General features: G+C 37.0%; 1 protein-coding gene across 1 annotated transcript in view; it reads left to right on the forward strand.

The window, feature by feature from the left end:
• Positions 1 to 9,612, forward strand: part of FAM171B (family with sequence similarity 171 member B) — a 59,090-nt gene extending 49,478 nt beyond the window's left edge. Inside the window, exons 6-8 of the mRNA XM_031451770.2 lie at positions 144 to 260; positions 4,564 to 4,687; positions 4,986 to 9,612. Coding sequence (XP_031307630.1) covers positions 144 to 260; positions 4,564 to 4,687; positions 4,986 to 6,330 — 1,586 coding nt within the window. The 3' untranslated portion in view covers positions 6,331 to 9,612. The remainder of the gene's footprint in view (positions 1 to 143; positions 261 to 4,563; positions 4,688 to 4,985) is intronic.
• The last annotated feature ends 242 nt before the right edge of the window (positions 9,613 to 9,854 follow it).

Raw genomic sequence — 9,854 nt, forward strand, 5'->3', positions numbered from 1 at the left:
TATATATTATCCCATGATAATATATTGCCACAGGTTTCATAATCTTTTAAAAAGTCCTGCAAAGTATTCCACATGTGACTGTCAGCAAACTATCAGCATTACAGATAAACTGATTAGTATTTTTAACTTGCCTTCCTTTTTAGGTACTTGGGTAAATCATGGCCGGGGAATGGTCAAGGAATATAATAATCATTTAATTTGGACTTACGACGCACCACATTTGGGCTACTGGATAGCAGCTCCACTTCCAGGAACCAGAGGTATTGTAAAAATGAGTCAAAAAGTAAATTTAAAGAAATCCAAATACTTATACTGGAATTGATATTAGCAGATTCCCATTTTATTCTAAGCATTGCCACTTACCTACTGTATGACTGGGAAAAGCTTCTAGTCTCTTGATCTCAGCTTTATTTTTTTCATGTGTATAAAGAAAGATTAAGTTCCACTAACTCTAAGGTCATTTATAGCTGTAATATCTGATGAATCTGTGAAGTAAGAAGTTTGTTCTAATCAAGGATTTTCTTAGTTTACTTTTTAGGAAGAAATTCTACCCAGATCAGTCAGAGCTTTTGGTTGCAAGCATCAGAAACAGATTCTAGATAATTAAAAAAAAATGTATTAGGATACAGAGAGTTTGCAGGATCCCAAGGAAGGCTGAATAACCAGGTTCTAAAAGGCAGGCATCCAAGAGGGCCCAGTGAGCAAGCCTACTTGACTGTCTCTGGAATATTGCTGCTTCCTGACAGCTGATTCCAACCCTTTGCAGTCTCTTCCTCATCTGTTCCTCATCTTTCTAGGGATAAAGCATTGGGCCTAAACGTGGGTCATGAGGATACTCCTCATGGAGGTGTGGTGGGGAGGAGGAAGGCCTGTTGAATAATAGTGTCCCCAGACTGTTTTCAGGATAAGACCAGTGACAGCCCGAATGAAGACTGGCCTGACATATAGAAGGTGAACAGGAACCAAGAGCTGTCCACTGGGAATGACCATTCATATCCTAGGAGAAAGGAGTATTTTCACATCTCCTAGACTAACATGGTATCGATCTATCTATGTAATTTGTACTTGGAAATCCTACATTCATCTCCAGTTGTGTAAATCTCTCAAAATTTTCAAACATTGCATATTTCATCTATTAAAGCTTCTTAAAAAAAGGAATATTCTAACCTGCTGTAGTGTAGACTGGTTGCACTGCAGGCCTGCTATCACTTTCTAGGCATTTTGGGCATTTGCTGGTATTGAGTTTCTTCTTGGCTTTCCCAGCTGCCAGCTTTGCTACATCAACTTTCCAGCCTTCAGCATTTCGTTGCTCTTGTCTCTTATCTCATTCTCCTTTAACCTATAGGTTTGTATATTTATAAAAACAAAACTTTCCAAAAAATTCACTAAAATGATGCTGAGAGTGTGAAAGCCGAATGTGTATGTCACTCCATCTTTAATCATGTGTCAGTGATAATTCTTTTGGTTTATCTAGTATGTTGGCTTCCAGCTGAAAGGCAGCTGCAAGCTGGCTATTTCATGCTGTTCAGGAATAGTTCCAGTGCACACCCTGATCCAGGATGTAGATGACATTTTGCATACATTTCTCTGTAGCCAGTATTCCAACAGGAGAAATTTAAGCCATTAACCATTATGATCAAGAGGGATGTTCTGTTTTTGTTTGAACTCAAGTGTTCACGAGATTATTTATTCAGAAACCAGAGGGTGGTTATTTGTTTTTCATGGTGCAAAATATCATGCAGTCTTGCCAGCTGTCTGACCTTATTCCATTCTAGATTTGCAACTATAATGAAATATTGATGAAAAAGCACTAATATTTAATTTAATACTTCAACTCAACTAAATCTTATTTCATTTCTAATAAAAAATAACCTAAGGAGCACTTGAGTTTTCTAAAGAAGGAGCACTTGCCACAAAAAATCTGCCCGAAGCAACCAATTTATACAAGCTGACTATGAATTATAAAAGGTGAAATAATTTTAAAATAGGTGGAAGTTTTGTTTTAGCTTGTATGTTGGGAACAATTTTGTGTGAATCCGAGTACTAAAATGGAAGTGTGTGTGGGATTCCCATTTGAATTAGGTACCTTTCAGTGATGCTTTTTTTTTTTTTTTTAAATCCATTCTGTGAGCATATCACAGTCATAGGAACATTACACTAGAAATAGGGATGACCTGATTGTAGTTCTGGCTTTGCCAGTAATTAACGGGGTGAACTTGAAATAGTACTTACCCATCTGAGTGTTAGTTTTTTCTAAATTGCGAGAGTTGGCTATGAGGCTCACTAATGTTCCTACACATTTTAGGATGTGAGTGTTAACTGTAAAATCAAAATTGGTCCTATGATGGGCTAGTTAGTGTCTGGTATGCTGGAGCTGCTTAAGTTATAATGTGGTTAATAATATACTAAATATGTTTTAAAAATACATCTTACTATTTTTTCAAGGAATTCTAGAAATCTGTCTAAGTGCAAGAAATTAAAATCAGTTTTTCACAAATTGCTATAGGTGGGTGGCTAAGTATGGAGTTAATTTATTAAAAATATATTATTAATGTTTTTAAATATGCATTTTCAAGTATATTTTATTGAGATTGTAATTTTCTACCTCTCTAACTCCTTTTGGGCATGTGTGTGCACACACATGTGCAGATCTGTGCTTTTTTGCTATTGCCATACACACTTTAAGACTTGGGGCAAATGCAACAATGTCAGCCTTATATTTCCAAAAGTGAGTTCTGTTGTAATTCTGTGGAGTAAGTCATTAGCATTACTCTGTTGTGGAAGTATATATATTCATATGTTCTTAGAAGCAGAAGTTGAATTTCTCTCAGTTATAATCAAACTTTACTTTGTGGCAGCTCTGGATCCTGAATAAGAATCTGCAGATGGAATTGTTACTTTTCTTTTTTGTTTGAAGAAATTTCACATTGTGCAGTGCTGTACTTGGTTGCCTATTCGATATGATAAACCCTTTATCAGTTACCGCAGAGGAAAGAGTGGTCGATCCTGGAAGTGCCTGTTCTTATATGAAGTTTCATTTAACACAACAGCAGTATAATTTAGCTAACACTTACTGAGCGCTTATCGTGTGCTTATTACTGTTCTAAATATTTTATAAGTATTAACCCATTTAATCCTCGTAACCGCCCACACAGGTAAGTGATGACAGATCTGGACTGAGACACACATAAATGAAGCCTGCCCCAAACAACACAGAAATAAAGGGTGAGGCCAGGATTCCAGTTCAGGCACTCTGGCTCCAAAGTCTGAATGGGCACATAACCAGAACACTGCTTCTCCAAACCCTTTAATATGACTGGTACTTTAACTTTTGCATCATGTAACTTGATAAAAGTAAAGGGTCTGAAGACCTCATGATCCTTAGTTTTTCTAGTGTCCCTGGTGAAGTTGAGAGCCTTATGCTGGACATTTCCTTATGGTGGAGATGACCAGGAAGTCGGCTGTCTCATCACTCTCCCCGCTTTATCACCCTGAATACATATTAGAATCTAGCTGATACTGACTTGTTACATACATTTTTGAGCAAAATGAAGTGTTAGTGATGTTGAAACATTATCTCAAGATTAGTTGCATTTATTTTCATAGGCTACACCAGTCATCCCGGTGCCGGTGCTTAGTCTGCGCTTTCCTGCAGTTAAGCTGATTACAACAGCATTGGATTTATGTGCTCTCATAAGGAAGAAGAGGGGGTCACCTGTGCCTCTGCTGGGCTTAGCTTACTGAGATCACAGCATCGTCATATTCTAGAGCCCAGCTGGAAGGAATTGCAACTTTTAATTCAGGTTCCCCAATTTTTGGATTCTCTCTGGTCCTTTCATCCCTGTTTACTTTGGCAAATTCTTTTTTGAATTTATCTTTGAGGTTTCTTTTTTAATAGGATGCAGCTAACAATCAGTACTCACTACCAACATTCTATCTCAAAACCTTTTTACACAAAACTCTCATTAGAAATGTTTTCTCCCAGTTTGTTCCACCAAATATTTTTGCTACCACATTTTTACTACCTCCTGCAGCAGTTTCCTCAGCACTTGGCTTGGAAGCCAGTGTCACATGTTTTAGGTTTTTGTTATAGCAGCATTTCAGCATCTTGGTACCGATGTCTGTAATGCTCAGATTGCCGCCGTAACAAACAAACCTGTTGTCTCTGGCTAACAACAGCAAACACTTACTTGTTGCTTTCATTTCAGGAATGTTGGGCTTGGCTTGATTCAGTTCGACACTTTTTTCTTTGTTTAGAACCTGAGTTGAAGGAAGAGCAAAACTTTAGGATTTACTGCTCACATGGTAGGGTGCTTTAGCAAGAGGACAGGCCATTCATTCATGTAGCCTCATTTAAGGTGCTCACATTTCACTGGGCAGAGTGAGTCAGTTGATTAAGCCTGAAGTGGGTAGCAAAGGTATTCCCCACCCACAGGGAAGCCTGCCATGGGAGGCGAGCAAACAAATACAACTGTGTGTACACATACTTCATTTGCCTCGCCCAGGATAGGACACGGTGGAAAATTTGATCTCAAATAATGTTTTCTCTTTGTTTATATTTAGGTTCAGGTATAAATGGAGACTCAAAGGACATAACTGCCTACCACACAGTGTTTCTTACAGCCATATTAGGAGGAACAATAGTCATCGTCATTGGATTTTTTGCTGTACTTCTTTGTTACTGCAGGTAAGAACAATATTAAGGTGTGTGAACACAAACTATCGGATTATAGTATCATGTCTGTGTGTGCTCTGTGTATTAGAGTTTATTTCTAGAAATCAATGGTTTGGTCTTTAAAATATGTAGACTAAAATAAAAATGGACATTCTGACAATAGCACAGCAGACACAATAAGCATATTACAAAACGTTTTTTTTTTTTAAATGAAGCCTTTTAGATCATAAACATATTATGAATTTTTTGTTTTAATGAAGCCTTCTAGATCATAACTTTTAAGCATTTCTTGCCTTCCCCTCTACTCTAGGGACAAGTGTGGTACTCCACAAAAGAGAGAAAGAAATGTCACTAAGCTTGAGGTCCTCAAGAGAGACCAGACAACTTCAACAACACACATAAATCACATCAGCTCAGTCAAAGTTGCATTAAAAGCTGAGGACAAGTCACAGTTATTCAATGCCAAAAACTCCTCGTACAGCCCTCAGAAAAAGGAACCATCAAAGGTAGAAGCAGAAGACAGAGTGCCCGTGGTAAAAACTCGGGACAATTTAAAAATCTACAATGAAGATGTTTCATTTCTGTCAGTCAATCAAAATAATTACTCAAGAAACCCAACACAGTCTTTGGAGTCCAGTGTAGGGGCCAAACAGCCTAAACATGTTAACAACAATATACCTTCGTCTCTAGGTGATGCTCAAGAGGAAAAGAGGTACCTCACAGGTAAGGAAGAGGTGTATGGGCATCCCCACATTCCTGAACAGCTAATGCACATCTACAGCCAGCCCATTGCCATCTTTCAGACATCTGACCTTTTCTCCACCCCAGAGCAGTTACATACTGCTAAGTCAGCTACTTTGCCAAGAAAGGGACAGTTAGTCTATGGCCAGTTGATGGAACCAGTAAACAGAGAGAACTTTACACAGACATTGCCCAAAATGCCAATGCATTCTCATGCACAGCCCCCAGATGCCAGGGAAGAGAATATCCCACTCGAAGGTCAACAGAGCTTGCCATCCCAGACTTCAGATTGGAGCCGGTATTCAAACAGCTTACTAGAATCTGTTTCTGTTCCTGGAACACTAAATGAAGCTGTGGTGATGACTCCCTTCTCGTCAGAGCTTCAAGGGATTTCAGAACAGACCCTGCTAGAGCTGTCCAAAGGAAAGCCCTCCCCCCACCCCAGAGCCTGGTTCGTGTCTCTTGATGGAAAGCCAGTCGCACAGGTGAGGCACTCCTTCATAGACCTGAAAAAGGGCAAGAGAACCCAGAGCAACGATACGAGTCTGGACTCGGGGGTGGACATGAACGAGCACCACTCAAGCAGAAAACTGGAGAGGGAGAAAACTTTCATCAAAAGCATGCATCAGCCTAAGATCCTTTACTTAGAAGATTTAGACCTGAGCAGTAGTGAGAGTGGAACCACTGTCTGCTCCCCCGAGGACCCAGCTTTAAGGCACATCCTAGATGCAGGGAGTGGAGCTATCATGGAGCACCCTGGGGAGGAGTCCCCAGGAAGAAAAAGCACTGTTGAAGATTTTGAAGCCAATATATCCCCGACTAAGAAAAGGGGCAGGCCACCGCTAGCCAAAAAAGATAGCAAGACTAATATTTGGAAGAAGCGAGAGGAACGCCCACTTATTCCCATAAATTAACACCAAGAGTGGTTGTGTCTCTGCTGTCTCGTGCTGTTTATCCTTGCTTCTCGTTGTAAATTGCCGTATGAACTTCTTAAAAGTTGAGACTGAGGAATCTCGTGGTCCCTGGACATGTCTCAAGCAGAGTAAATAGTAAAATGGTAATGCAGTAGTGAGAGAAAGATACCAAGGAATGCTTTTTCTGGCCTATTCTTTTCATTTATTTTTGGGTGATGAATTTGAATGATCCAAGAGTTCAAAATATAACATAGCTTCGAGATGTTAGTTATCTGAAAATGTTGCTCCGTCAGCAAGTTTAGCCCTGATTCCCTGCAGAATAACAGTGAAAAGTGTACTCCTAAAGTTGCTTTCAAAAATGTTGCCTCTGCTCTGATGACTACCCCTGTGAAAGGTTTAGAAATGACACTGTACTCTTCAAGCATCATATTCTTGTGAAATGTTACTATTGCTTTCTCTACTGCCTATACTTGAAAGTAACTTGATAAATGTTCTGGACTGATGTTATTTTAGAGTTCAAAAGCCAAACCACATGTTTTTCCCCCGATAAACAGCATGTGTATTGTATCAACCCAAAAGTAAATTCCATACTCATATAAGATGGGCAAAAAGCTACTTGGTTGTGAGAGAGGGAAATGCCAGCTCTTCGGTTATTTCGGATGTAACTTCACAGAATAAATAAGGTGTCAATTTGTTAGAAATCTGAGAAATGAATGCTCAGATACTGAATTTTTATTTAAAAATTTCTTACCCCTTCCCACACCACCAAGAAGTGAAATGAGCTTAGCTGTCAAGGAAAACTTTTTACCAATCTAAAAAACCAAAAAACAAACATCCCCTCCGCCATCTTTAGTTTAAGACTCATTGATATATGTAGGCTAAAGTCAGTTTTAAGATATTTCTTCTATTCAAAAAAAGATTTCAGTCACTTAAATGCTATTACATGTTATTAAAAAAATCAATGAATTGACAATTTCTTATGAACACCAATAATTAAACTAGGTGGAGCTAAAGGAAACAAACATTTCACTTTTTTGAAACGTCAAGTAGGAAAAAAATGCCATTTCTCTGAGACTCAAAAATATCTTCAGGATATCAGGTATATATTCAGTTTTTTTCTTCTATTGACATTCATAAAATATGTTTGGGAAAGCCAGTTTTAATTTCATGGGAAAAGTAAAAAATTTTTCTTAAATCATGCAAATGCTGTAAGTTACATAAATAACATCTTTTTTCCAGTTTTGGAATACATTCTTTTCATCATCGCAAGGAATTCAGTGGGAACACAATTCAACAGCTGTTTTTAATTATAAGTATCTTCAACTCAGAATTAGCATTCTTATGTCCTAAAAATGAAGCTCTTTGTTAATTAAAGTCAACTCATCCCATTTTTCTTAAAACTTCCATAAAGGCAAATGTCTGAAGCAGCTTCCCCTTTCCCTTGAGGGAAAAAAATGAAACTAAATTGCTTTATTTCTCATGCCCTGCTAATTAACATGGGAGCAACATAGAGACCCAAGGTACATAAACAAGTTGAAAGAACTGAAATTAGCCACCTTAGCTTCAGTCAAATTACAGATGGATATACAATGAAAGACAACAGCTTTTCCCCCCAAGATAGAGCAGACTTCAGCCAGTTTTTCCTGTAATCATTTCTGAAGTATGTAACCTGTCAGATAACACTCCTACCTTTCTGTATTAACCCAAAGAACTTAAAGACCTAGGCAAAAGTTTGCTATATTTTACAGCAATCCAGGGAAGAGATACATGTTGTGGGTAATACCTAGATTTACTTTTTTGGGGGGTGGTGGCGATAAGATCCAAAATTAGAGGTGGCTTCTTACTAGTCTTATACAGAAAGATGCAAGAAAAGTGGCATAAATGAAAATGATTTGGAAAAGGTTAAGGAGTTAGTGCTCTGCTGAAGTGCCTTTGATATAGACTTGCTTTATTAGAAGGATATGGAACATCTTTCTTAAATGTGCATTTTCTTTGTTAGCCAAATTAAACAGATGTGCAGTTTTTATTAAATATATAGATCTAGTGTTTCACGTTGGAACAATGAATTTTGCATGCCAGTAACATCTCTTGGTGTTTCTTTTTTGAATCCAGTTTATATTGATACACTGTTTATGTTGGAATGAAGTTAGAAACTATATAGTAATATGTTGCACTTCAATATTTTAAGTGTATATTTCCCCACCCTTAAAAATGTTTAATCTCTCATCTTGGTAATCGAGTGCACACACTGATACAGGAGGATACCATTCAGGTATGCCACTTACTTTCTTGTGTAAAGGAAATGAGAAGATGTATCCCCAAGGGCTTTTCTAGAAATACTTTTTTGGTTTCCGAATAAAATCTTATTTTTTTATACACTGCACATTCTGTTCTCAATTGGGAATTATAGGCAACTTATCTTTTCTAACGATCAAAAATGTGTAACTTCTCATTTGTGAGTGGTTCACAAATTTCCTGTTAAAAAGCTGAAGCCATCTACTTTTTCTTAACCCAAGTGATAATTAAACCTACAATATTCACAAGTTTCTTAAAATTTTTAAATTGAAAACCAACAGTTTTTCTGCAAATGAAAATCTTGAGGATTTTGGTCACAAATTGTTAGCATTTGTGGATCCTTTGTATATACTTTGGATATATCTTAAAAGCAAAGTTATCCCTCAATTAACTGATGGATTCATTTACTAAAGCACAGCTATATGTATTTTTGAATACATATTATCCTGAATTTATAAAATCCATTTTTATGACATTTATGCAGTTGTATAGGGATTACACACCCTTTTATAATAAATACACAGTATACCACGAAGGTCACAAATGTTGAGGAATCAAAGCACTTCTTTGCTTTGGCAGTCACTTTTAGATCACTTTCTGTGTGTTTGAATCTTCTGGTATCGATACATAGTGTAGAGTTTTAGAGATCTGTGGGTCAAATAATGTCCCTCAAAACTTCCCAGGAAGGTGAAGCTCAAAGTTACATATTCATTTATAGGGAAGGCTCGAGTTACTGATTTCTCCATGTACTAGCATTGTAAAGAATTTGACAGTTTTGACAATTAATTTCCATCTTAGACCTAGAGTTGACATTTTGCCCTCTTGTTTCCAAGTGTTTCTATCTTTTGTATTCTTTTGTCAGAGGAATCTCACATTTCAGTGTATTTATTGCCATTACTACTATATTTACTGCTGAAAACTTAACAATCTGAAGATTTGTAAAATGTTATAGTTCATTAAAGATAATAAAATAAATCTAAAAATGTACTTGATGCATTGTTTAATTTGGGGTAAACCATGAAACATTCTTCCTTAAATTGTTATTTAATCTAGTAAATATTCAATTTTTTATTTATTACACTTATAGTAAAATAAACATTTGAATATCCTTTGTTTATATAATGAACTTGATTTCTCTTCGTATTTCATGTTCTCCAAAGTTCACATTTTTACTACTAAAGTTGAGTATACACAAATTATTTTTCCATTCAGTTAAAGACTTTTAAAGA

The sequence above is a fragment of the Camelus dromedarius genome, chromosome 4 (genome assembly GCF_036321535.1).
Source record: "Camelus dromedarius isolate mCamDro1 chromosome 4, mCamDro1.pat, whole genome shotgun sequence".
NCBI lineage: Eukaryota > Metazoa > Chordata > Mammalia > Artiodactyla > Camelidae > Camelus > Camelus dromedarius.